Below are 25822 nucleotides of genomic sequence, written 5' to 3'. Positions count from 1 at the left end.
AACTCGCATAAGGCTACGACGGGAGATGGAGTCAGGGTCAGGGCTGGGACCGGAAATAATATACCCTAAGTCTTGGATTCCGAAGTCCCAGGTCAGGGCCTCTCCTCGTGAATTCAGACAAGACTGCCTGGATGCAGAAGGGCTCAGAGTGGGAAAAACTCAGGAAGGAGTGGAGAGGGGTAGGAATTTTGAGGGGGGTAGTAATGAGCACTTCACGCTTTGCATGTGGGTCTTCTGGCACCGAAGGACTTGATCCTTTCAGCCTTTCCGGAAGGGTCAAGATGCTCGTAAGAATAAGCAAGGGATTCATCCTTGAGTAAATGCAGACGGGATAGTGTCTCGCATTGAAACAAGACATTACTTCCGCCACCCTAAACAAGAATGGGACAGGAAACAGGGCACTTCCGACCGGAAGGAGGCCACGGAAGGCACTTCCGCCATCTCTTACGATGGCGCCGGCGGAAGGGGCGGAGTACCACTGGGTGATGATGGCAGCGTCGAGGCTGGAGCTGAACCTGGTGCGGCTGCTGTGCCGCTGCGAGGCGATGGCAGCGGAGAAACGGGACCCGGACGAGTGGCGTCTAGAAAAGGTAGGGAAGCTCGTGTTTCCTCGTAAACCCCTAATCCAAGAGAGTGGTCCCCGCAGCTAGACGCCACCGGGCCCAACGCCAGCCAGCCTGGCCACGCCTCTTCCGGTTGGTTCCGGCCACGTCTACCTGCTGCTCTCCCGCCTTCTCCCGGGGGCTCAGCTGGTCCCTCCTCCTGATACTTGGCTCCTCCTGTTTCAACCCCGCCCCCATCATGGCTTCGCCCCTTGTTGGCTCAGATCTCTCTGAGCAGGATGTAGAGGTGGGGGGAGGACTGGCTGACACCCCACTTTTTGTCCCCAGTACGTGGGAGCTCTCCAGGACATGCTGCAGGCCCTGAAAGCACAGGCGAGGTGAGTGCGGGCGGCCACAAGTGGTTCAAAAATGAGTCTCCTCCTGAAGACCAAGAACCCTGGTCTCCAGTTCCCGCTAAGAACCTCCCCTCAACTGGGGACAGTGGGTTTTCCTTTTCCTCTTCTCCCCTTCCAGCAAACCGGCTTCCGAAGTGCTCAATGAATATTCTCGGAAGGTAGATTTTCTGAAGGGGATGCTGCAGGCGGAGAAACTGGTAAGCAGGGGCACCTCTGCCTGGTCAACCTTCATCGTGCTCACCCGGGGGCCTGCCCCTCTGGTGACTGCTCCCTTCCCGCTTCTGCAGACCTCCTCCTCAGAGAAGGCACTAGCCAACCAGTTCCTGGCCCCTGGCCGAGTACCAACTACAGCCAGGGAACGGGTACCCGCTACGAAGACAGTGCACCTACAGTCACGAGCTCGGTACACCAGTGAGATGCGGAGTGAGCTGCTAGGCACGGTAGGGCTCCCTCCCTAGTCCCCAGGAAGCTTCAGTTGGGGACAGGAATTTGTGCATGGAGGTGGCCAGAAGAACAAATACTGTCCGGTGCAAGGACTAGGATACCCAACAACCTCTGCCCTGGACCATCAGACAAGGCTTCCCAACAGACAGGCATCGCGGCCAGGGCTTTACTAGATGAATAAGAGTTTCAGTACAAGGCAAAAATGGCACATCCACACTTAAAAGCCCCAGAGTTGGCCCAGAGCAAGATTTGGCCCCTGCCTCACCACACATCAGTGAGTTTTTTTCATCTGTGAAATAGGATGACAGATACCTCTATGATACCCTTCAAAATATGAACTCTTGCTTTCAGTTTATAGATGAGGAAACTGAGCCTCAGAGGTCACAGGACTTGTCCAGGGTCCTGATTGAGGGTGGGGAGTTTCTGAAAGCAGAAAGGACAGGTCTGGCAGCATGGCATGGTTGGTGATTCTGTGCCTCTTCTTTTCTCCCACAGGACTCTAGTGAAGGTGAGACAGCATGAGCAGAACAGGACTCAAGGCCTGGGACAGATATGTGTCCTTAGTGCTCCACATCCCTCGGGCCTAACCTGGCTCCCACAGGGTGTTCACAGCCCAGGGGCCTGACCAAGTTATACTTGAAGGGGGTGCCAGGACAGAGGAAGGGGCCCCAGAGGAAACAGAGTTGGATACCCCCAGCCCAAGGGACTAAGCCTGGCTAGAGGGAAGGACTTGGGGCCTGGGGGAGCCCCAATGAGGAAGACTTCCTAGCAGGGGATGCTTTGAAGCCTGATCTAGAGCCCACCTGCTGTGCAGCAGACAGAATGGGAAATGGCATTGTGAGTAGCAGACACATCCCCGGCAATGGTCAGGAAACTGGAAAACAGCAAACCAATTCTTCCTTTTTGCCCGCTTGGCTTGTTTTGCTTTCAGAGCCTGAACTGGATGTGAGGAAGAGAACGTGAGTATCTTCAGCCCTTGGGAAGCATTGTGGGGAGAGGGGAGTTGGACAAACCTTGGGCCACTGAAGCACAACCATGAGCATCTAAACCACCAATCGGGATTCCCCAGTGGTCCAGTACTTAGGACTGTGTGCTTTCATTGCGAAGGGCCCGGATTCAATCCCTGGTTGGAGAATAAGATCCTACAAGCTGAGCGGTGCAGCCAATAATAATAATAAAATTTAAAAAAAAACAAAAAACCACCAATCAACAGCCACTTCTGAGGATGCTCTTCCCAGAAGCCAAAGCAAAAAAGGAGAAATAGCCCCAAGCAGGGCAGTAGCTGGAACTATAACCTCTAGGTCCCTTGAAAACATGTTGGTCTCTTCCCTCCTTCCCCCACCCCCAATCTTATACCCACTGGTGTACCCATCTGGGGTCAGTGGGGCATCAGGGCCCACACCAAGGGATGAGAAGCAGTCAGCAGCCGAGCTAGACCTTGTCCTGCAGCGACACCAGAACCTCCAGGAGAAGCTGGCAGAGGAGATGCTAGGCCTGGCCCAGAGCCTCAAGACCAACACACTGGCTGCCCAGAGTGTCATCAAGAAGGACAACCAGGTATGAGGATTCTGGGAACCCTAGAGCCTCTGGTTTGGGGCATCAAAGAAGGTGTCCCAGAATAGGGTCCCTATGGCTGGGACTTAGCTGGATGAATAGGAGTTTGGCAGAAGTCAAAAATGGCATTCCCAGAAGAGGAAACAGCACTAGCAAGGGCCAAGAGGTATAGATTTACCCCAATGCAGTAGCAAGAGGCGACACTTGGGACTCAGTCCTGTTGACACTCTCCCTACCTCACCCACAGACCCTGTCACACTCACTCAAGATGGCCGACCAGAACCTGGAAAAGCTGAAGACAGAATCTGAGCGGCTGGAGCAGCACACGCAGAAGTCAGTCAACTGGCTGCTCTGGGCCATGCTCATCATCGTCTGCTTCATCTTCATCAGCATGATCCTCTTCATCCGTATCATGCCTAAACTCAAATAAAGACTTGGCCTGGCCTGTGTCGCCTGTCCTCTCTCTGCCCTCCACCCTGTCAGGGATGATACCCTTTGGGGTTGGCAACATGATGGGAAGGCCCTTGGAGCCCCATGAGAGCTCCAGAGAGTATATGACCAGGGAAGGAAGGAGGTCAGGCAGCTGGGGAAGGTGAGTCAACAAGCCTGCTTCCCATTTCCGCCCCCACCCCCACCCAGGTACCTACTTCACACTGGACAAGGCAGGGCCCATAGAAGCCCCAAGAACTCCCAGTCTGATGGAGTCAGAGCCAAACACAATCCTGTGGAGTCAAGGTGAGGTCTGGAGGGTGGGGGAGGAGTGGGGCCATGCCTGGAGGTCAGCCAGTGACAGAGCCAGTGACAAGGCTTGAATCGCTCAGAACTTTTGTGTAATAAAGTTTTATTAAAGAATAAAAGAGAAAGCTTCTGACATAGACATCAGAAGGGGGAAGAAAGAGTGCCCCCTTGCTAGTTTTTAGCAAGAAGTTATATACCTATTAGCAAGCTGCTAATTAGAGAAAATGTCTGCAAGCTCAGGGTGGCACCCGGCCCCTCACCCACAGCATGCCTTCTGAGAGAACAATGGCACCAGGTGAGCCATCCCGGCCGGAAAACAACTGACGCGGGGACGTCCCTGGCGGCCCAGTGGTTAAGATTCTGTGCTTCCAGTGCAGGGGGCCAGGTTCAGACCGTGGTCAGGGAACTAGATTCCACATGCCTCAACTAAGACCTCTTCTGGCCAAATAAATTCTTTAAAAAAAAAAACAAAAAACAATTGACATGAATCTTTAAGAAAGGCAGATTTCCAAGCAAATACATAGTTGCATTAACATAGCTGAAGAGAACATTTCCATGAGTAAAGCATACTGGTTTGTTGAGCCATTACCGGTTCTGAGCCTTAGGCAGAACCCACTCGACCAAAGACAGAGTCTGAGTTAAGTACATAGTTCATTAACATAGCTTAAGAAAAACATTTCCATAAGAAAAATGCATTGGTTAGCTCAAGGTCTGAGAAAACTTAATTTCAGGTAGAACCAGGTGTCATCATGGCAACACAAAATTTTAAAAGAAACCTTTTAATTTTGTATAGAGAAGGAGAAAAAGTCTGACACTTGTAGTTTGTATCCTGTCGCTTAAGAGAGAGAGAAAAAAATGTCTGACACTTGCAACCTATTTCCTCCACTTGGGGACCCCTAGCCTTCCTGCCTATTAACCTCTCAGGGTGTCAGTGCTGGGTGTTCCTTGGGATTGAAAGTGATAATTCAGAGACAAGGCTTAGCCCAGCCACAGCCTAAGATCTCAGGACATTGCAGATGCTTCACACAGTCACTCAGCAAACACAAGAAAATCAGTGGAGACCCTGCCCTGCCCAGGTCATAGTCTGGGTGGGCATTGGAATTGGGACCCCGGAAGGGATCATGGAGTATGAGTCCAGAGGAATTATGGGTCCTGGGTTCTGCTTATCCCCACTCCAGATGTCAAGAGCAAAGTCTGTGAGAATGGTGACTGAAGAAGCTTGGTAAGGAAGGGTGGACAGAAGGTGCCTGTCCCAGACCATGGAAGCATGAGCACTGTGGAACATGCATGGAGTTGTCCACCTGGGCCCCACCCCCACTCCATCAGCATAGGTGTAAAACCACCACTAATAGCTTTTAGAATTCTGGTGGCAGTTTTTAAAGCTTTATGAAAGCTCTAGTGGCAACTTGTTAAAAATAGACCATAAGAAGGGCGCTCATGCTTGTGACTCAGAGATGGTTCAGTATTAGGAAGCATGTTAATAGCCATATTAATGCATCAAGAAGCAAAGTCATAGGGGGAAATGGTACCTTGTACCGTTCACAGCATCCATTACACAAAGTCAATTAAAAATAATAAGCATTCCTCATTGAACGGAAAAATCTCAAGCCAAAGGCAGTGTTTTTAATGGGCAAATACTAGAAGTTTGACTGTCAAAGTGAAGAAATTAAACTGAGGTGGAGTGGAGGGATACTCACACTCCACCCGTCTCCTCCAATGATTTAATATTGTCTGGAGGTGCTAGTCAATGCAACTAGACAACAAAAAGAAATTGAAAGAAAAGAAGTAAAATTATTCATAGATGATAAAATTATTTGTCTATATAAAAGATCCAAGCAAACTAACTAAAACAGCTATTTCAGTAAGAGAATTTAGTAAACCAGCAAGAGGGTTAATGAATATTTAAATTAATTTCCTATATGCAAAAAACAAAGTTGCAAAATAATTGGAAGATCCCATTTATAATAGTAACAGCAAAGATACACTACCTGGTTAAATTAACACCCTTAATATATAAAAAGCTCCTAAAAGCCAACAAGAAAAAGATTTGCAGGAAATAAACAGGGAAACAAACTCACTCACCAGATTAAGCAAGATTTAAAACTTTGAAAGTTCACGTACAGGAAACTGTGATGCTATTGAGGTTGCAAGGGTTGTGGGAAAACCAGCTGATCAGAGCATTATTGGCACAAGCTCACTGAAAAACAACTTGACACTTGATGCTGTTCAGTCGCTAAGTTGTGTTCGGCTCTTTGCGACCCTATGGACTTCAGCACACCAGGCTCCTCTGTCCTCCACTATCTACCAGTTTGTTCAAATTTATGTCCATTGAGTCGGTGATGCTATGTAACCATCTCTTCCTCTGCCACCCTCTTCTTTTGCCTTCAAACTTTTCCAGCTTCAGAGTCTTTTCCAAGTCAGTTCAATCTTTTTGATAATATCTTTCCAAATTAAAATACATATGGCTCTTTCCCCCATGGATTCTGGGAAGTTTCACTTGTAGGAATTTATCCTACATAATCCCCCACAATCGGCCAAAGAAATGTGCACGTGAATCTTTTTTCTATAGTATTGTCCGTAGTGAGGAAAATTTGTCATTGACTTAGAATCTCTCCGAAAGGAGACACAATTAACCGTGGCCTCTGGGGATAAGGGTGGGTAAGAAATTCACTCTGCGCTACGCTTCTATCTGAATTCTCTAAACATGCCTCCAGTGCTTATTTGAAGAACTATTTTAAAAATATAACCGCTGAGTAAATAGATACGTTGGTGCTGTTGTTCAGTCGCTATGTGCTCTCGGACTCTGCGACCCCATGGATTGCACCACGCCAGGCTCCCCTGTCCTCCACTGTCTCCCGGAGTTTGCTCAGACTTCTGTCCTTTGAGTCGGTGATGCTGTCTAACCATCTCATCCTCTGCCGTAAGTTCTCCAAATAAACTGAGGGTCAGAAAGGGTGAGTTACCGGCCCCAAACACACGGCAGCTGGCTGTCTCCGTCAGTCTCACCGCCAGGGTGTGGGTCCACTTCCCGGTTCCCCAGGCCCGCCCCCTCACCGCCAGCCCCGCCCTATATATCGAGGCCCCTCCCCTGACCCGCGGAGCGACCCAGCCAGTTGACCCCAGCCTGCACCACACGGACTTCGGGAGCAGACCTAGAGTCAGAGCCCCAAACGCTGGGACAGGTGACCCCAGGCAGGAGTGGTTCGTGCTGACCGTCAGCGGACCGGAGATCCCTAGGATCTTCTCAGAGGCGCTGTCGGTGGGCTCCACCTAGCCCTGCGGGAGAGATTTCGGGCCGCGCCGGGGTTAACGCGAGCCAATCCTGGGCTGCGCGGTACGTAACGGGTTATTTGCATAGCGCTCTTCCGGGTTACGCACCCGGCGGTGGGGTCTGGGGCTCTCTGAGGCCAATGGCGTGCGTCTATGTAAATGAGGGTGGAGAAGCAGAAAGCGTAGCGGGTGAAGGAGCTGGCAGCTCCGGGAGCCGCCTCCCTGTGACTCCTCCCACCGTCCTACGTCGAATCATGTCCCCCTGCTGTGTCCACAGTCTGCCCGCCGACCATCCCCGCCACGCGCAGGTCACGACTCTCCCCGCAGGACCCGCACACCGGCCCGGGGACGCCGGAGCGGCGCCGTCCCCAAGCCGATGCCCACCCGAGAGCCCCCCCAGACCCATGGCTCCCGGGGGAACCTGCAGACCCGTCCGCCTGGCCCTGGTCCTCCGGTGAGTCTGAAAGGGAGGAAGGTTCCTAGACCGAGCCCAGGCATAGGATTCATTCCCCGCTGTTTAAGGGATGCCGGCTAACCCTCGTTAACTCCAAACCATGATACCTGCGCCTTCTGCAGCAGCTGGTGTCTAGAGGCCTCAAACCCAGCGCTCCCCCAACTCGGTGCCAGCCCCAGCCCGGAGCCCACAGGACAAAGCCCAAGAAGATTGTATTTGAGGATGAACTCCCCTCCCGGGCCCTCCTGGGCACCAAGAAATCTACTAGAGCCGTCCGCGAGAGACATGTGCCTAGGCCCCACCCTGTGCCTGACTATGAGCTGTGAGTGGTTCCTAATTTCTTGGAAAAGGGAAGGGGCACTGAGGCTGGGGCTTTGACAAGTGAATAAGAGTTTGGTGGTTTAGTCGCCAAGTCGTGTCCGACTCTTGAGACCCCATGGACTGTACCCTGCCAGGCTCCTCTGTCCATGGGATTCTCCAGTCAAGAATACTGGAGTGGGTTGCCATTTCCTTCTCCAGGGGGTCTTCCTGACCCAGAAATCGAACCTGGGTCTCCTGCATTGTAGGCAGATTCTTTACCAACTGAGCTACAAGGGAAGAGTAAGAGTTTACCAAATAGTAAAAAGAGAAGAAGGGCATTTGGGGCTGGGAGCCCAACAGAGACAAAGAAAAGCAAATTACACTGATTGTGGAAAAGAGTTCTTTCCACTCATACTCTGACCCCCTTTCAACCTGGTAGTAAGTACCCACCAGTGAGCACTGAGAAGGATCGGAGCCGCTATGCTGCGGTGTTTCAGGACCAGTACCCAGAGTTCTTGGAGCTCCAGCAGGAGGTGAACTCTGCACAGGCAAAGCTCCAGCAGCTGGAGGCCCTGCTGAACTCACTGCCCCGACCCCGAAGCCAGGTCAGCACCCAAGTGGAAACCCTCACCCTACATCCCTTGTAAGTGGCCTAAGCCTGGCCTCCAGAAGCCCAATGGGTTCAGATCTTTGGGCCGCTTCCTCCTCAAAGCTGGGCGGGCACCACATCACATGGGCCAAGGTCAGCTCTTGACATGGTCCACCTTGTCTGAACCTCAGTTTCCCCATCCCTCCTTGGGTCCTGTGCTCCCTGAGCACCCGCTTCCTTCTCCCCTGGCAGAAGGAGGCCCATGTTGCTGCCCGTGTCTGGAGGGAATTTGAGAAGAAGCAGATGGTGAGTCGTGCCTCTTGAGTCCTACAGCCTGGCCTTTGCACCCCCCGTCCACATACTCACACTCCCATGAGGCTGGGCACTTGTGCCCAGTTTCATAGAAAGAAAACTGAGGTTCAGAGAGAAAAAGACAAAAGTTCAAGCAGCTTGAGAGGCATAGGCCAGACTGCCACAAAGACTTCCCTGGATGTCGCCCTGCTCAGGACCCCAGCTTCTTGGACAAGCAGGCTCGCTGCCATTACCTGAAGGGCAAACTAAGGCACCTCAAGACACAGATCCAGAAATTTGACGACCAAGGAGACAGCGAGGGCTCTGTATACTTCTGAGTGTCCTGGCAAACAGGGAACCATCAGAGTGGGGGGCCCTACCCTGCCCGCCCTTCTCTTCCCTCCTGATCTTTGCTGTTACTTTTGCCCCACCTGGGGTAGCCATGCCTGATTTTAAATGCCTTCGCCTTTGAGGCCTAGATCTGATGGCCCCTCTTCCAGCAAGGCTTCCCAGAACCTCCTGCAGGACCTCCATGGAGACCTCACATCCCAGTCCATCCCCTGGAAGCAGGTCCTGCTCTCCATCCCAGTGGAATAAACATTTATTAAATACCTACTGTCCTTAAAACTGCCGCTTAAAACTCCTGATTTCACTCATTGTCACCAAAAAATTGTTCTTCCATTTTCCCAAGGGAAAAAAGAATTAAGGATCTGAGAAAGGGACTTGGCCAGGGTCTCTGGGTGGACTGTGAACCCAGTCTGTCCAGGGGGCTCCCTGTCCTCCAAGAGTCTCAAATGGCCCCCAAGTCTCCAAGAGTAGGAAGCTGAGGGGCCAACTGCTAGTGTTACCTCCTCAGCCAGGAGGGTTCCCTAATGTCCACCCCATGCCAGGCTCTGGGTAGTGTGGATGGAGCACAGGTAGGACCAGGCTCCATGTGAAGCCCAATGATGGTAGCCCAGGAGCTTTCTTTGAGCCTTGGCCTCCCAGAGGACAGGGACAGTTAGGCAGGCTGCAGGCAAGGAAGGCAGTGCCAGCCACTGGGTCACAGAGAGGCCTCAGCCCCAGGATCGGTCCTCAAGGCACACATGTCCTCAGAAAGAGAGCCCAGTGTGATAGAGCAAGGACAGAGGGCTGGACCCTGACGAGTGTCCTAACAACCAGGGAGGTTCAAGATGTCTTCTTCCTGCAGAAGAGGATTGGGTTTTGGAGGAGTTCAGCAATCAGGCCTGGACAGGCATCCAAGTCTCTGACCGACTGGAAGCAGGACAGACACCATGGTCTTGGTCAGTCCACAGATGTCCTGTGAATCTGAGAAGCAGGGCATTGCTGTCCAGCCCAGCTGGAGTGGACAGACATTCACTTTTGCACAGAACATCTCAGAAAACACCTACCCAGGGCAGAAACCAGCCCAGCTGCCAGTGGGAGAGCTTCATCCCATTCCAACCTCAGTCCCCTTCTGGAGACAGGGCACACCCAAGACACTTTCATTCATTCGTTTCTATCTTCCCAGATGTCCTCCGAGATGGACATGGGGGAGACTAGGGTTCCAATGGGGAACATTTTGGAGGGCTGAGGCTGCTTTACGGCTAAGCCCTAGCCCAACCTACAGGGTGAGACCCAGGTTCTTCCCTGTTTCCAAAGGATCATGTTTGATAAATTTGTCTTCACTTGACAAGCCTTCAGTCAGGGCCAAAAGGTGCCACCCACCACCACCATCTGGGCCCTTTCTACTCATCCCCTACCCTAGAGCCACAGTCCTGGCATAAATTCCATAGATGCCTTTCCCACTACAGAACTGGGCCACAACCTTCTGAGGCCAGGATGGCAAGCCCCCTGGTGCCCTGCATCGCCCCATATCACCTCAATTAAGTCCACATTTCAAGGTCTGACCTTAGAGGTCTCCATCTTCTAAATGCCAATTTCTAAAAGTTTTTTTAATTACATGTGACAAAAAAAAATTTAAACTGGCTCGGGCACAAAAGGGGAAGTCTGGGCTCATGGAACGGAAACACCCAAGGGTTTCAGATATGGCTTGATCCAGGGGCTCCAAAGGTATCCTGGGAAATTGGTCTCCTTTTTGGCTCTGCTTTATCCTCATTTCCAATCCTGCCATTGAATCTCACTGGCCAGCTCTGGGCCACATGCCGTCCCTAAACCAGTCGTTGTGGTCAGCGAAATGGAGGGCTCTATCTGGGCTGAGATCATGTAACAGAACTAGCCCCAAACATTTCTCCCAAGGACACTGGGGCCCAAACAACCTGATTAAGGGTTGACCAAAGAAAACAAAGGGACTTCCCTGCCAGTCCAGTGGTTAGGCCTTGGCATGGTCGGGGAACTAACATTTCATAAGCTGTGTGGTGCAGCTAAAAAAAAAAAAAGGAAAACAATACAGTGCTTAGTCCAGGGTTTGTGTCAATGTATGAGGCTCACTTTCATAGGCTAGAATCTAAATTCAAACCTGAGCCATCTGCTCAGCCCAACTCCTACAAACTCATTGGCTGACCTCTGGCCTCCCCTTCCAGCCTGTTTGCCCACAAAACTATCCCACACAAATTAAAAAAACCAGCAAGTAGGGCTGTTGTTAGGTTGTAGACGTTCCAGCTGGGCTGGGAGTGGGTCCCCATGGAAGGGTGCCTTCTGTGTCACCCCTCCCCCCACTAAGATGACGGAGACTGTGCAGGTAGGAAACTTCTTTATTATTGGCCTTGATTCATCCATCATGTAGTGTCCAACGTGGATTACGTGTCCAGAGGATCAGTCTGGCACTCATCACCCCTGCCTGGCTGCAGCTGCCCCTCCAGTCCAGACACCAGGACTTTGTCCATCACACCAGAGAAGCCACACCCCCATGAGTTCATTCTTGGGGCACCAAGGGACAAGGCTGTCCTGGGATTGGACCCTCTGTCTCACCCCTCATCTTGATCAGGGTTTCTGGGGAAGACTTGACTGGAGTCTAGACAAATCAGTCTCTTTTTGGTTTCATGATCATTTAGAAAACAGAAAAGACAAACATTTCACAGTCTTTAAAAAATAGGAGTCTGAGGAGGGAAGCCAGGGTCCTCTGTCCGGGGGAGGCCCCCCACTGGAGGCCTGAGCATCCATGTCCCTTGAGGTCTGCAGACCTGGCCCTGTCTGGTCACTGGCCTGAGCCATAGGGCCAGTTGAAGGTACTTCCTGACAGCAGCATGTCTCGGATCAGCGTCTCGATGGGCGTCTTGCCCACCAGGCGCATGAAGAACAGCTGGGAGATGAGGGAGGCGGGGACAGCACGCAAGGCAGGGAGCCGCAGCAGCAGGCGCCCAAAGCGCTGGGGCTGCGATGGGTACTGGGCCCGCACGTACTCGGTGAGGGCCACCTGCGCCTTCTCCTGCAGGCTCTCCACATGCGCTGGGTCTGAGAGGCCACAGGCATCTGAGGGACAAGGGCAAGGTCAGAAGAAGTGGCAGGAGGACACAGGACCCCAGGACTGACCGGGGCTGGGGGACACCACTGAGGGCTGTTGGTACAGAGGAGGGCACTCGAGGGATGGGAGATGGGGCCTAGGGCACAAATAGGGGTGTCTAATATCTAAGACAGTGTTGGTCCCCAAGAGATACTAAGGTGGCCTCATCTGAGGATGATGACACAGGGTGCAGGTAGTGATGTCTCAAGGGTGGAGGGGCCCTGACTAAGGCATTTAACAGGGTGACAAGTTCTAATCAAGCTTAAGGAGGAAGGAATTCCCTGATGGTCTAGTGGTTAAGACTGTACTTCCACTGCAGGGGCTGCAGGTTCAGTCTCTGGTTGGGGAAGTTCTGCACGCCAGGAGGTGAGGCTGAAAACATCCCAAACAGAAAGCTCAAGGGGAAGAGGGGGCTGGCAAGGGGACTTGGGAAGAAAAGCAAAGCCTAGAGAGGGTATTCAGACACACTAAATAGACCTGCCTTGTGAGCGAAGGTGACAGGTGAGAGCCCTATGAATGCCCAGGCAGAGAAAATTCTGGGTAAATAAAAGAGGGGCAAAGCCATATTATTGGATAAAAGCCACCTCCCAGAGTAGCCTGGTTCTGGCTCCCGCATCCTTGGTTCCAGGAGACACCTAGTGGGACCTCCTTGCAAAGTGCAGAGTCTGCTATGCCACCACTCCCTGGAATAAAGCAGGGCTTTGGCGGCGGGAGGGTTACTGAAGACTAGGAAGGAACTGAGATGCCTCCGCCACACCCCCTACCCAATCCAGCTCAGCTGGGGGTGGCTCCTGGAGGCCATCCTGGGGGCAGGTTGGGAGCCCTGGGTCAGTGGTCTAGGGTCCTAGGAATTAGGGAACGAAGGGCCCAGGAGAGCCCAGAACCAGGTGTCAGAGCACCCCTTCCTTTCATAAGTGGAAGGCAGTCCTCCATAAGTGGTCAGTAACAAGAGGAGCATCCTAATTTGGCAGTTGAGGGTCAGAGTTTAGGGAGAACAGAAATCAGTAAGTGGCGGACAGAGCCAAGTGGGCAGACCTCCCCTCCCACGGCCCCCCACCTGTCATTCTGCTGTCAGTGCCCACTGAACACGATGAACACCTTGATGAGGGGGTGAAGGGTGGGGGGTCTCGGGGAGCCTGAGAATCAGGGAGGGAGGCTGTGGGGCCTTAAGATGTGGGGCCTTAAGATGTGGAGCCGTGAGTCGCGGTCCACAGGGATCAAAGTTCTTAGGAAGGCCTGGGATCAGAGGGTGGGGCCATCATGGTGTTAGACCGCCTGCATCACCTCCTCCACTGTCCCCCAGCAGCGCTAAAGGCGCATGCAGGGACGCAAGTCTGGTTAGCTGTAGATCAGGAAGTGGAGGACTAAGGGGGTCAGAGTCAGGAGCTAGGTCTCTCCCCTACCCCACCTGGCTCCTCCCACGGCCAGAGCCCCCCACTTCCAGGGCGTCTCACCAGGTGTGAAGAGCGCAATGGCCTTGAGGCAGCCATACTCCGCGGAGTCGACCTGCAAACGGCCCAGTTTGTCCACCTGTTCCTGGAAGGCGCGCACCTGGTCCATGAAGGCCACAGCACGCTCAGCGGCCATGGGCGCGGCGTGCAGGCCGGCGGCGGCCAGCAGCGGCGCCGTGTGCAGGGGCAGCGCCGCCTGTGCCGCGTTCAGCACGAAGAGCTCGCTCCAACTGAGGCGCAGCAGCGCCACCTGGTCGGCCACCGGCAGCTCGGGGAAGAAGGGCGCGTGGCGCGCCCACTCCACGGTGCTGAAGAGCAGCCGCGCCGCCAGCTCGCACACATTGTCGATGCCCAGCACCGCGCCCGCAGCGCCGCTCCCGGCTCCGAAAGCGCCCGCGGCTCCTGCCCCGAAGCGCCCGGCCGCCGCGGGGTAGGGCTCAGCACGCAGCAGCTGCGCGATCAGCTCCGACACCGGCTGCCCCGGGAAGAGGTCTCCGCCGGCCACGGCCAGCGCAGAGCCAGGAGGGCTGCCCGAGGAGGCTGCCACGGTGCCGGGTAGCGAGTGCGGAATTCGGCCGCGCTGCACCGCTGTGAAGGGGAGACAGAGATGGGGGGGTGGGGAGGGAGATTGCCAGCCCCGCAAGAAATGCGGAAGGTACAGGAGAGGGAGGAGGGGAGAGGGGACGGGGGAGGGGGGCAGGAATCAGGAGATGGGGAGTGAGGGCACGGGAAACCAGAGAGGGGAGAGTGGGGTGTGAGGAAGTGGGGGAGGAATTAGGGGGAAAGTGGGTACCCCGAGTCATGGGGTGGGGCAAGTAGGGAGGAAGAAAGGTTGGAGATAAAATTATCAGAGGGTTACTCATTCCCTCCCCTCCAAGCCCCCCAACTCAGCCTTTCCCTGAACCCAAAATCCCTACCTCATGGGCACAGTGCTTGTTGGGAGGACAGAGGCCAAGGTCTTGCAGGCCCCACCTTGCTCCACCCTGTGCCCTCAGCCTGAGGTCGTGTCCAGCCACCATCAGACTAGGAAGTGGGGGGGGGGGGTGCTGTCTCAGGTGGAAATGGGACCACTGGGTGAGGGCTAATTTAATTCACACATACCCCCCTCCTCCTCTTCTGGAATGTGTGAGCTCCCCTCTGCAGCCAGGGAAGCCAGACCTGTCAATCATGTCCTCATCTGTCAATCATAGGAGTCTAAGAGCTGATAATGGGTCTAAGGGGGGGCCAAGCACCTTCCTAGGACATGGGCACGTAGCCAGCCTACCCCTCAAACAAGTGATTAGTAGGGGCTGGCACTGATCTCTCCTACGGAAGTAGGATATTTCCCTGCCTCCCAGCCCCACCCTCCAGGTCATGGCCCCCTAGAGCAGGTCTCATCTGCCTGGGCCTCTGCAGTGACCTCAGTGTTAAGAGTGAAATCCTGCTGCTGCTGCTGCTGCTGCTGCTAAGTCGCTTCAGTCGTGTCCGACTCTGTGCGACCCCATAGACGGCAGCCCACCAGGCTCCGCCATCCCTGGGATTCTCCAGGCAAGAATACTGGAGTGGGTTGCCATTTCCTTCTCCAGTGCATGAAAGGGTAAAGTGAAAGTGAAGTCGCTCAGTCGTGTCCGACTCTTAGCGACCCCATGGACTGTAGCCTACTAGGCTCCTCCGTCCATGGGATTTTCCAGGCAAGAGTACTGGAGTGGGGTGCCATTGCCTTCTCCAGTGAAATCCTGGTCAGTAGCAAAAAGTCACTGTTAGCAAAAAGTAGTGTTAGTCGCTCAGTCATGTCCGACTCCTTGCGATTCCACGGACTATAGGCCGTAAGGCTCCTCTGTCCATGGGATTCTCCATACAAGAATCCTGGAGTGGGTAGCCATCCCCTTCTCCAGGGGGATCCTGACCCAGGGATTGAACCCCGTCAGTAGCAGGTGCTCAGTAAACATGAGATTCCATCAGTAGCTTTGCCTGTGATGGGGGAGGACCAATTGCTGGCCTTGGCCAGTGCCCCCAGGGATCAGGTAGGTGAGAAGAGGAAAGCTGAGGTGCAAGGAGGAAGGGTGGCTGCATGCCAGCCTGGCCTATGCCACAGTGGGTGGGGTGGAGGGGCTGACTGGGCTGGGTGCCCAGCAGAGACTAATTAATGAGCTTTAATGAGGTGGCATGCCTGGTCTCATCACCTCCATGAACTTCTGGTCAACCCACCATGGAGCAGAGCAGGAGAGGGACGCAAGTGGGGGCTGAGGGCTAGCAGAGCTGATCAGGGAAGCAGGGTTCAAGCTTTATCCCATGTGATTTGAAGTCTCAGGAGCCTCTGTCAGTCAAATGGGTGTAGCTGGGTTGAGGGCCGACAATAAATCCCAATCAACCTCTGGCTCACTTGGTCTAAAGCCCACTGCCATCATTCATCCATCACCCAGACACCTCAGGGTCTTTGCATTTGCTGTTCCTGCTTCCTGAGAACCCCTTCCCCAGCTCTTCCTCCCCATTAAGCCCAGACTGCTGCTACTGCTGCTGCTGCTAAGTCACCTCAATCTGTGTGGGTTCAAATCCCAACCACAATTAGATTGCTCTCTGTACTCTTTCCCCACCCATAAAAGTATGCAGTTGATAATAATCATGACAATAACACCAACCACTGAATTAAGTGAGAATGTATTTAACTGGCTTGGAATAGCTTTTGGCACATGCAAGTGAAAGTGTAGAGAAGGAAATGGCAACCCACGCCAGTATTCTTGCCTGGAAAAGTCCATGGACAGAGGAGCCCGGTGGGCTGCAGTCCATGGGGTTACATGACTGAGCATGCGTGCATGAGGGTGGAGGGAGATGGGTTGGTAGCAATAAACTGGTAGAACTAAAAAAAAAAGAAAGAAAGTGAAAGTAGCTCAGTCCTGTCCGACTCTTTGGGACCCCATGGACTACACAGTCCATGGACTTCTCCAGGCCAGAATACTAGAGTGGGTAGCCTTTCCCTTCTCCAGGGGGTCTTCCCAACTCAGAGATCGAACCCAGTTCTCCCACATTGCAGGTGGATTCTCTACCAGCTGAGCCACAAGGGAAGCCCAAGAGTACTGGAATGGGTAGCCTATCCCTTCTCCAGCAGATATTCCCAACCCAGGAATCGAACCAGGGTCTCACAGTAAGAGCTAAATGGATAGTAACTCAAACCAAGAAACATTAAGCACCTTCTGTTTTAGAACCTGGTGTAGGCCCTGGGGATGTGTCAGAAAACAAGACAGACAAAAGTTTCTGACCTTGAGGAGCAGACATTCTGATGGAGGAGCAAGCAAATTATAAAGCAAGATAGATGGCCTGAATAAAGGGGTTGCAAAGGGTAATCAGGAGGGCTTCTCGGAGGAGGTGATGTTTCAGCAAATCTTAAAAGAAGGTGAGGGAGGAAGCCATGTAGGTGTCTGGGGGAGGTGTTCCAGACAGAGGGAACCACCTGTGCAAAGGCCATGAGATAGGGCTGTGTTTGGGTCATGATCTGAGATTATTATTTCCACCTCGAGACTTTGAAGATCTGAAGCCTGGATTTGATGTGGATTTTAGGTCAAATCCACAAGTGGAGACAAAATCCAGGTTGCGGGAGTGGGGGTACGGACAGTCACCCCCAACTTCACATGACCAAAGAGAGTGATCAGATGATCTTTAGAGAAAAAAAGACTCTGAGCAGCTGTTCCCAGTTTCTTTCACAGAGGCTCAGCAGAGAAGAAACCAACAGTAGAGCAGGAGAAACTCAGCTTTTAGACACAGGGAAGAACTGCCAGCCTGGCTCATTAAGAGTCCAGGCAGAGACACAAAGTCCAGCCTCGGGGCCGTCATTGAAATGGGCTGGATTCTGCTCCCCAGCCCAGTGTTTCATGTAGAAGTCTACAGGTTCCACCTGAATTCTAAGAGTGATCGGTGGCGTTCTAGATCTAGCTGCTCTGCGCGGATCCACCCAAGTCCCCAGGGCAAGGACAAGAGGCTGGGCCTCCCTCTGGCTCCCAGCACCCCCGGTCAGGCGGAAGGGTGACCTGCCCTTTGCCTTAGTCGGGTGAGTTCCTGCCTTGGGCAAACACAAGGCAGAGGGTGGAGGGAAAGCAAATCAGAAAAAAAAAAAAGTACATCATTGTTCACAAAGTGGTAGCCAGGCTAGAGGGCAGAGGGTTACCAGGGTTAACTTCAGGTTCCCTGCCCCGGAGGCCGGGTTGGGAGAGGTGGTGGGGAGAAAGGTTCTAACATGGGCCGGAGTTGGGGAGCCCCTTGCAGCCCAGTTCTGCCTCAGCCACCAGGCAGCCACAGATAATTGGATTCCTCCAGCCCAAGGCCAGATCCAGGCCCACGGGATCTCAGGATCGGTGGTAACAAGGTTAGCAGGCGCCAGACCCCGCCCTCCATGGCTCCCAGACCCCAAGAGAGGGAGCAAAGGGGAGGCCACTTGTTCACCCCCCGCTGACCCACCCCAGCAGGTACTCACCTTCCTTCCTCATGCCCACCCGGAAGCACTTCTTGAGGCGGCAGTATTGGCACTGGTTCCTGTGATGCTGGTCGATCTGGCAGTCACGGTTGGACCTGTGGGCATGCTGAGGTCACCAAGGGGGTCACCATGACACCTACATTCTGGCCTGGGAGCCACCTTGTGAGACGTCTTAGAAGGTTGCACCTGGGAACCACCAGGCCCACCCCCCATCCCTACCAACAACCTGGGCTGGGCAGGTGACCCTAAAGTGGCACAAAGGGTGTGCAAAGAGGAAAGGACAATTTGGGGGAATGGAGACAGATGAAGAGAAGTCTGTGGCAAAGTGGATTAGCATGCCAGGGAGGGTTATGTTGGAACTGGGTTTTGAAGGATGAATATAACTTCCCCAGGTGACCAGAGGCAGTTCCTGGCAGAATGACAATGACAGCCAGAAGTTTTCCAGTTTCATTTTACTTGGTCCTTGTCAGGCCAGGGGACAGGGTCTTTGTCCCCAGGGCACTGTGAGAGCAGAGAAGGAACATGGTCACCAAGCAAGACTTTGTGAATTGACTAAGAGACTAGAACCCAGGCCAGTACTCTATGGGGTCACAGTACCATGGGGCCCCAACATTACTGCCTGACACAAGGCAGTGTATGAACAATCAATGTATGTACATCATCAATGTATGAACAAACGAATGAATGAATGAATGAACTCCTGTACCCCTCTAAGATGTCAAACCCCTCCTCTAGAAAGACCATCCAACACCTAACCGGGCCCAAGAAGTTTCCTCCAAGTGGTCCTCGGGGATTGTTGGTGCCTCTTCCAGGGATGGGACATGTGGCCCTGCCCTCTGAAGCAATGAGTTCCATCCAAGGTCAGTTGCAAGTTGGAAGGTTCAGGCCTTTGTTCTTCCAGTGTCCCCAGCGCCCTTTTTCCCCTTGGCCCCTGCTCTATGTTCCCTCCAAATCTCTCTTTTCTGAGCCTTTTGAGGCCCAAGCCGAGGGCTGGGCACCAATAGGGTACTTAGAGCCAGTCACAAAGGAAGACAAATACTTAATGAAGTTAAAAAATCAAACACGTCCTAGCTACGAACACCCAAGGCGCGACCCTTGGGCAGCCACTTCTCCACTGAGCCTTGGTTTCCTCATCTGGAATTGGGAGGCCAGAGGCCAATTCTATATGGGATGCACTCATTCTGGAAAAAATTGGGAGTGGGGGTGGGGGAGGGTGTCAAGACTTGAGCCCCACCTGGGAGTCCCAGTGGCCAATTTTGGAGAGGTGAGGCTCCAGGGGGCCTCTGCGTCCTGCAGCACCAGCCCCCAAGCCCCCAGGAAGAGGCCCTACTAGGGCAAAGGGAGCTCAGGCAGAACCAGAACAAAGCCCAGCAGGCAGGCAGTGGGAGGGTCCTGGGCAGCCAGGTGGAAACAGCCAGGCCTGGGGCGGGCAGGCAGGGGCCTGGCTCGGGTTCCCCAGACTTGAGGGGAGGCCCTGAACCTTCTGCCTCAGCTTCCTCAGTTGTAGAGTCAGGACAGATCTTCTGTCCCTCCAGATGGGGAAACAGTAAGTTCTACCTGTTATCCCACCTAAACAGCACATGCTTTGCCAGACCCCACAATCCAACTCTGCCTTCTCCCTGGGCTTCTGGCTTTCAGTCCAATTTGACCATCGCCCTCTTTTGCTCACACACCTTCTTCCATGGTTCCCCATTACTTTCACTCCAGAATTTCTGACCCACTTGGCTCTAACTTCTTCCATGCCTGGGTGGTCTCACCTTACATCACTGATGCCCAATCCTGCCACTGAGTGTTTGCTGGAGCCACACTCTCTGCAGGAGTGCCCTTCGCTTCTACCTGCTAAACCCCTCATGTTTCAAGGTCCACCTCCTGTGGCCTTCCTCTCTGACCCTCAGGCAGAGCTCCTTGTTCCCTCCTGGGACCCCAGACCATCCCTCCCTCTGGCCCAACCCGGATCCCACAGACTGGGACACCTGTGTCTCACTGTGTCTCCCTCAAACTGGGAGAAGGCTGGGCTTGGAACTGGGGTCTTTTCTAGGGTGCTGGCGTCAAACCACCCAAGTCAGGCCCTGAGGGGTCTTTGTTGATTCAACCTGAGGCTCAGAGAGCAGTGACTTCTCCCGGTCACACAACACAGACGTTCTGAAGAACCTGCCAGCGCCAAACCAGGCCCCTCTCCCTAGCCTTGGTGCTCCCACTCTAAGGGAGCCTCTGGGACCCCCAAACCACCTGAGCCCTTCCCCTGCCCTCCCTAAAGACCCGGCCAGAGAGCACACAGTTATTCCAGCAGCAAGAATGAGGCCAAAGTCTGGTGGCCCAGTTAGCATTGGAGGAGGGAGTAAGCCAGCTCCGCACCATACAGAGCTACCCCCAACAGGGCAGATCTGGGGCCAAATTTCTGCTTCAGGTACCCAGGACCCCACCAGTGGTCCTGCCAACAAGCCCTCCATCAGCAGCTCCCCCTGGGGAGGTCTTGACCCAGACTTGCCTGGCGCCCCCACCTTCCCAACCCCACAGTTCCCTTGCTAAGCCCGAAGTGAGCAGGGTCTCTCCCTGGGTGACCCAGGGCAGGTGCCAAGAGCTTTCTGGGCCTTAGTTTTGCCCATGTGGAAAATGGGACCCCCCAAACTGGCTCTGCAGAGCCCAAGCATGTTCCTGGAGGATGCAGAGTAGGGGTTTGTCAACGGAGGAAAAGGGGACTCAGCAAAAAGTGGTGGGGAAGGGGGGTCCTGGACTGGACACCCAGTGCCAGCAGCTTCTCCCCTAGACCTAATGCCCCGGCGGGAACCAGAAAAGCTAGCGAAGTCACCCCGGGTCAGTGGGGACTCCAACCTAGGACAACCCAGGGCTGCTTCTTGGAAACATTCATCCCCACACAGTCTCAGAATCGACAAAAGTTTCAGGGATTTTCCAGGATCCCAGTTCTGCACCTACTCCTAGCTTGTGGGGCGTAGAGGGGGTTGAGGGGCTGGAGTAGCCAAGATGCGGTTAAATCCAGCCGCCACCTCGGACCTCTCGCAGCAGTTTCCGGTGACCCAGGGCCCAGAGAGCGCCCAGGGGGGTTCCCCCAGACAGGCAGGCCCAACCCCCCACAGCAGAAGCGCCCCCCCCCCGCGCCCCATGCGAAGGAAGCCGCCCTATGCCACCTAGTTTCGCTCCAGCCGCCGCCTCAGTAGTCAGGGCGACTTTGGAAGTGATATTTGACCCCAAGGGCGCGCCGTATCGATCCGCGCGGCCGCAGACAATGGCCCCCGGACGCTGTGAGCTCCACAGTCCAAGTTCCACGTTCGATTCCCACCCGGTCCCCGGCGCGCCGAGATTCCCAAGGGAAGGGATGCTCTGGGATTAGGGACCCACTCCTGACAGCACCCCAACCCCTCGCCGCGCAGAGCTGACCCCTCTCCGGAGAAAAAGAAGGGAGGGAGGAGGAGCGAGTAACTGGGGCGGAAGCCGCCAGGGACCACCTGATGGGGGGGGACCTGCACCGATACAGCGCCGACTGTATACACAATCCCAGGAATGTGTTGGAGAGGGGGCGAGGGACCTGTGCCCCAATCTCAGACGGGGAGTAGAGACCCAGAGAAGGTCAGCGCCAGGCCCAAGGTGACCGAGCAGGTCAGAGGCCCGGCCCGGGTGCCGCCGGCGGTGCGCTTAGAGGGGGCTCACCGGCAGGTGTAGCTGAGGTTGCGGCGGATGCTCCGCTTGAAGAAGCTCTTGCAGCCCTCGCAGGTGAAGACGCCGTAGTGCTTGCCGCTCGACTTGTCCCCGCACACCACGCAGTCCACCTGCAGCCCCGGCCGCTCCTCATCGCCTGGCTCAGCGTCGCTGGCGGCACCGGGGGGTGAGGCCGAGTCTTCCTCCGCCGCGCGCGGGTAGCCGCCAGCCTTGTCCACGCCATTCGTGTCGCCGCCGCCCCCGGGGCCGCCCCAGCCGCCGGTCACCATGGCCATAGCCCCCGGGCAGCGGGGCCGGGGCGCCCCCTCCGCGTTTCTCCCTCGGGGCACCCCTCTCGGCCCGGGGGACCCTAACCGGCGCGCATCCGGTCCCGGTGCGCGGGGGTCACCCGGTTGCACCCCCCAAAAAAGTTTTGCAGCAACTTCCTGCGGCCGGTCCGCGCGCCCGGGCGGAACTGGTCGGGCCGGTTCCAGGTCAACTTTCCCACGCGTGCGCGGGGCCGGGCCCCGGACCGGGGGGGCGCGCTAGAGGTGCTGGCCGGGGGCCCCGGGGACTCGCGCCCCGCCGCCCTGGGGCCCCGGCGGGGGAGCTCGGGCCATGGCCCGGCCCAGGCAGCGCAGGGGGTGCCCTCCGGCCTGGCCGCCGCTCGGCCAAGGGCTGCGGCCAACTTAGCGGGCTGCCATCCGAGCGCGGGAGGCCGGGGGGAAAGTTTGGCCGCAAGTTGCGCGGCCGCCCGCGGCGGGGGGGAGGGGCGGCGGGCGTGCGCCGGGGCCGGTCACCGCACCCCCTGAGTCCCCCAGGGCCCCCGGCGGCCGCTCGGGGCCTGCAGGACCGCAGGCCGGCGCTTCCCGAGCTGTCGCCCCCGCTGCGGCCGCGCCCGCCCGGCCTGGGCCTGTGCCTGAGCCCGAGCCTCGCTCTCGCCGCCGACCCCGCGCGCCGGCCTCGCGCTGCGGCCGGTTTGACACACAACGTTCCATTCGCGGGGCGGGCGGGGGGCGGGGGCGGGGGCAGGGGCGCGCGCCGCGGGCTGGGGGCGGGCGCTCGTTGCCCCGGCGACGGCCGCCCTTATAAGGACATGGGTGGCCGTGCGCGGCGCCCGGCGCCCGGGCCGGCGGGAGGGGCTAGGGCGGAGCGCGGGGCCGCAAGGCCTGACCCTCCTCCCTCCTCCTCCCTCGCTCACCCCACTCCCACCCCCGTCCTCGCCCGGCTCCAGCCTTAACCCCTGCCGGGCCGCGGCGGGAGCCTGGGCCACTGCTGCCCTCTGCCCTTCCGCAGCCTCGCCAAGATGTCTCTCTAAGGCCCTCCCCTCCACCTCCGGCCTTGGAAGTTGTGTAGCTCAACCGCCCTCGAGGCGCCCCTCGGCACCACCCCCTTGCATTCCCGGCAGAAGCAATAATGGGGGGCCGGTTGCACCGGGGGGCACGCCCCTGCGCAGTACACACACACACACACACACACCACACACACACACCCTGGGGCATTTCTTTGCACAGTTGCTTGATGGATTGTGTTTGCTTCCTCTTCCAGAAAGTCGCGGCGTCCGACCCCCACCCCACCCTTTCTCTGCTTGGGCTAACACCTGGTGTTCGGAATCTCCGGGGGGGAAGGGATGTTGTGGTCTGCGGCCTGCAGGGGCGCGAGGTCAGGGGGCCCCTCTCCAGAATTTCAGGCGTCTGGGGGCAGGGCGGCCACCCGCCCAGCGAGGCTGGAGGCGACGGGAATGCTCACCACCCCTGCCGGGGGCCTGCCCCCTTTCCTCTTTAATTTCCTTTTCTTTCTGTGTTTCACAGAAAGAGCTTGACCAGGGGCCGACTGGACTACAGATGTCTCTTCCAGGCTCCCCAGAGTCTCCCAGCTGCTGCTCTGCCTCCATGTCACTGCCCCCAAAACCCAGGGTTGGGGCAGCCAGCATATATTAAACACCCTTTGTATGCTCTCCTGGCCGCCCTGGGCAAAGAAGCCTGAGCCTCTGCTTCTGAGCCTGTTAACCTTTAACCGGCTGGAAAAGCCCTTCCTGCAGTGACCTTTCACCTTGGAGTCCTGAAGGTCCAGGCCTTATCTCCCGCCCTGCCCTGGGCTGAGCTGGACACTCTGAGGACTGCAGGCAGGAGAGAAGGGTCTTCTGCCCCCACCGGCTCTTACACCCTCCTCTCTCAGGAAGGGTCCTTGAGAAAAACCATCCCCCTCTCCAGTTGACGTCTGAGGGGCATCCTCCCTGGCGAGGGCTGGAGATGTTTGGAGATCTTGCAGCAGTTAAGAGGATACCAAGGTTCTGGAGAGCCCAGGCAATAGATGCCCAGCCCGGGCCTCTGGGCCTCCTGGGGAGGGTGTGGCTGGGTATGGGGGGGGGGGGCGGTGTTTAGCAAGTACAGAAAGCAAGAAGCACTAGGGTTAGACAGGAGGAAGGACTTTCCAAGGGTCTGACTAGAGTGGAGTTCTCTGCCCCATAACCTGCGTTGGGCTTGAATGGCCAAAGAGGACCCTTTAGGTCCTGGCAGTCCAGTGGTTAGGGCTTCGTGCTGCCACTGCAGGGGACATGGGGTCGATCCCTGGTCAGGGAATATCTCAGATGTCCCAAGTAAAGATCTCGCATGCAGCAACCAAGACCCGGGGCAGCCAAATAAATTTAAAAAAAAAAAAAGAGAGAGAGGACCCTTTGGTTCTGCCGCCTGGGAAAAGGGGGCGCTAGCTGGGTATTTGGGGTGACAATGGGTGTCCTAGGTCCCTGGTCTGAACTTTCTAGGATCCTTGATGGGGGGAGACGTGGAGGTGGGTGTCGCAGAGTTGAGAGCCAGAGACTTGTAAAGAAGAGAAGGCTCAAGGAGTCAGAGGGGGGCTGGAGAAGGGAGGGGACAGAGAACCGGAGTTTGAGGGACACAAGCCTAGGGGAGGGGTCCGGTGGGAGACTGGAAGAAGGTCTGCCACAAATCCCGGAACCTCGAGGTGATCCAACCTTTCGTGGGGCCGCCCCTCCTCCGCCCAGGAGCTCTATCGCCCCCACAGCCCCTGGAGGCCCGGGTGGGGGGGTAGTGCTGAGGTCTGGCCCCGCCCACATGACCCCTGCCCGCGGCCCCGCGGTGACATTTGACCTTGCAGAGGCGGCAACCAGGGACAAAGAGGCCTGGGCCCATCTGCTGCGGGGCACCCGTGGGAACAGCAAGACCCGGCTCCCTGTGGCCTGGGAACCTGCCCCCGCCCCCCAACGGGGACCTCAGCTCCCGCCCCCACCGCCGACGCGAACTCCTTCCCCACCTTCCAACAGGTGACCTTGTCTCTTCTCGGCACCCCCCTCCACCACCCCCCCTCCCCGCCACCCCGCCACCGGCCACCTAGTGAGACTCGGGGCTAAGGTCACTCTTAGACTCTTAGGGAGGGAGACGGACAAGAGGGTCGTACAGTCGGGTTCTCTGCCGGGCTACGGGCGACCTTGCCCGCCCGAGTTTCCTTGCTTTCTGCAAAGCCTGCCTCGGTCCGGAGTTTGTGCTCATGGTTCAAAGGTCATCAGCCCCCAGCGCTGGCCCGAGGCGCCTGTGGATCCGGAGGACCAGGTTGAGTCTCGGCGGCTGAAGAGCTCCGACCTCAGGTCAGCCTTGCCCTGCCGCGCAGCCGCGCCGCGCACACCTGCACAGGTGCTGCCTGGAATCCACCCCCCCCCACCGAAACCTCACCCTCCCCAGGCTGGGAATGAAAATCTATCTAATCTGGGTCTTGAATTTCAGCTACCACCCAGGAGGGGACAGCTGGCCACTAATCCGGGGCGGCTGGGTCGAGCCTAACCCCCTTTTCCCAACTCTGCCGGACTCCGGTGGAAGGGCAAGGGGCGTGGCCTATGTAAATAAGATGCTAATCACTTGCCTGCTCTTAATCTGACACTGGCACCTCCCAGAGCTCCCATCTTCTGCAGGTGAAACTGGCAAATTCTCAGACTGGCCAGGAGCCATCCAGACCCTCTAGGGCAGTGTACTTCTTTGCCCACCGTTAGCAAACCTGAGTTCCTCAACAACAGCTGTATAACCCCCCTGAGTTCTCACTTGCAGAGTTTCTTCCCTTTGCTCACCACCCTAAAGCCCTTTACCTTAGCTCCACATTCTTTGATTGCAGATTCTAAGGCCACCTTTGATTCCCCCTTTCAACTCTGTCCACTCGGGGAGCAATGCTCTTCCAGCTAATGTTCCACGTGCTGAACTGTTCAGGCCTCAGTCTTCCTTCTGG

At 56.0% G+C, this 25822-nt stretch overlaps 3 protein-coding genes and 1 long non-coding RNA gene across 14 annotated transcripts; 2 read left to right on the top strand and 2 right to left on the bottom strand.

Annotated features, from left to right (window-relative positions):
• The first annotated feature begins 448 nt into the window (after nt 1-448).
• Nucleotides 449-3400, top strand: USE1 (unconventional SNARE in the ER 1). Of its 2 annotated transcripts, none has more exons than XM_081496558.1 (8): nt 449-590; nt 891-940; nt 1077-1155; nt 1246-1398; nt 1898-1910; nt 2334-2361; nt 2785-2959; nt 3204-3400. In XM_081496558.1, exons 1-8 carry the CDS (start codon nt 450-452, stop codon nt 3384-3386), a joined length of 822 nt encoding a protein of 273 aa, XP_081352684.1. In that variant the 5' UTR covers nt 449; the 3' UTR covers nt 3387-3400. The 2 variants fall into 2 exon arrangements, with proteins under 2 accessions (XP_081352684.1, XP_081352685.1); XM_081496559.1 differs by lacking the exon at nt 1898-1910 and adding an exon at nt 1840-1849.
• Nucleotides 3401-3780: 380 nt separating this feature from the next.
• Nucleotides 3781-6698, bottom strand: LOC145508879 (uncharacterized). Its single transcript, XR_014055657.1, has 2 exons — nt 5777-6698; nt 3781-4147 (listed from the first exon to the last, which is right to left on the bottom strand). It is a non-coding gene; the product is annotated as an uncharacterized LOC145508879 (long non-coding RNA).
• Nucleotides 6699-6791: 93 nt separating this feature from the next.
• On the top strand, nt 6792-9225 carry OCEL1 (occludin/ELL domain containing 1). 8 transcript variants are annotated; one of them, XM_081496565.1, is made up of 6 exons: nt 6792-7028; nt 7292-7418; nt 7544-7740; nt 8158-8323; nt 8560-8613; nt 8814-9225. In XM_081496565.1, the coding sequence occupies exons 2-6, from the start codon at nt 7341-7343 to the stop codon at nt 8934-8936; spliced, it is 618 nt and encodes a 205-aa protein (XP_081352691.1). In that variant the 5' UTR covers nt 6792-7028; nt 7292-7340; the 3' UTR covers nt 8937-9225. The 8 variants fall into 8 exon arrangements, with proteins under 8 accessions (XP_081352691.1, XP_081352687.1, XP_081352688.1 ...); XM_081496561.1 differs by having other exon boundaries at nt 7541-7740; XM_081496562.1 differs by having other exon boundaries at nt 7242-7418.
• Nucleotides 9226-11273: 2048 nt separating this feature from the next.
• Nucleotides 11274-22591, bottom strand: NR2F6 (nuclear receptor subfamily 2 group F member 6). Of its 3 annotated transcripts, none has more exons than XM_081496520.1 (5): nt 21843-22058; nt 21602-21746; nt 17936-18030; nt 13495-14079; nt 11274-12009 (listed from the first exon to the last, which is right to left on the bottom strand). In XM_081496520.1, the coding sequence occupies exons 1-5, from the start codon at nt 21883-21885 to the stop codon at nt 11735-11737; spliced, it is 1143 nt and encodes a 380-aa protein (XP_081352646.1). In that variant the 5' UTR covers nt 21886-22058; the 3' UTR covers nt 11274-11734. The 3 variants fall into 3 exon arrangements, with proteins under 3 accessions (XP_081352646.1, XP_081352645.1, XP_081352643.1); XM_081496519.1 differs by having other exon boundaries at nt 21602-21761; nt 21849-22058; XM_081496517.1 differs by having other exon boundaries at nt 21602-22591.
• Nucleotides 22592-25822: the final 3231 nt, after the last annotated feature.

The sequence above is a fragment of the Giraffa tippelskirchi genome, chromosome 6 (assembly GCF_054371585.1).
Source record: "Giraffa tippelskirchi isolate mGirTip1 chromosome 6, T2T-mGirTip1v1.2.pri, whole genome shotgun sequence".
Taxonomy (NCBI): domain Eukaryota; kingdom Metazoa; phylum Chordata; class Mammalia; order Artiodactyla; family Giraffidae; genus Giraffa; species Giraffa tippelskirchi.
This window is presented reverse-complemented; position numbering and strand designations above follow the sequence as displayed.

Bases quoted from the DNA above. Each gene is read 5' to 3' on its own strand.
- USE1 (XM_081496558.1), top strand. From the start codon at position 450: ATGGCGCCGGCGGAAGGGGCGGAGTACCACTGGGTGATGATGGCAGCG. The intron at 591-890 runs GTAGGGAAGCTC...TTTTGTCCCCAG, and splicing joins ACGAGTGGCGTCTAGAAAAG to TACGTGGGAGCTCTCCAGGA. The intron at 2,362-2,784 runs GTGAGTATCTTC...ATCTGGGGTCAG, and splicing joins CTGGATGTGAGGAAGAGAAC to TGGGGCATCAGGGCCCACAC.
- OCEL1 (XM_081496568.1), top strand. From the start codon at position 7,341: ATGCCCACCCGAGAGCCCCCCCAGACCCATGGCTCCCGGGGGAACCTG. The intron at 7,418-7,533 runs GGTGAGTCTGAA...ATACCTGCGCCT, and splicing joins CCGCCTGGCCCTGGTCCTCC to TCTGCAGCAGCTGGTGTCTA. The intron at 8,324-8,559 runs GTCAGCACCCAA...CTCCCCTGGCAG, and splicing joins TGCCCCGACCCCGAAGCCAG to AAGGAGGCCCATGTTGCTGC.
- NR2F6 (XM_081496517.1), bottom strand. From the start codon at position 21,885: ATGGCCATGGTGACCGGCGGCTGGGGCGGCCCCGGGGGCGGCGGCGAC. The intron at 18,031-21,601 runs GTGAGCCCCCTC...GCATGCCCACAG, and splicing joins AACCTCAGCTACACCTGCCG to GTCCAACCGTGACTGCCAGA. The intron at 12,010-13,494 runs GTGAGACGCCCT...CTTGTCCCTCAG, and splicing joins CATTGCGCTCTTCACACCTG to ATGCCTGTGGCCTCTCAGAC.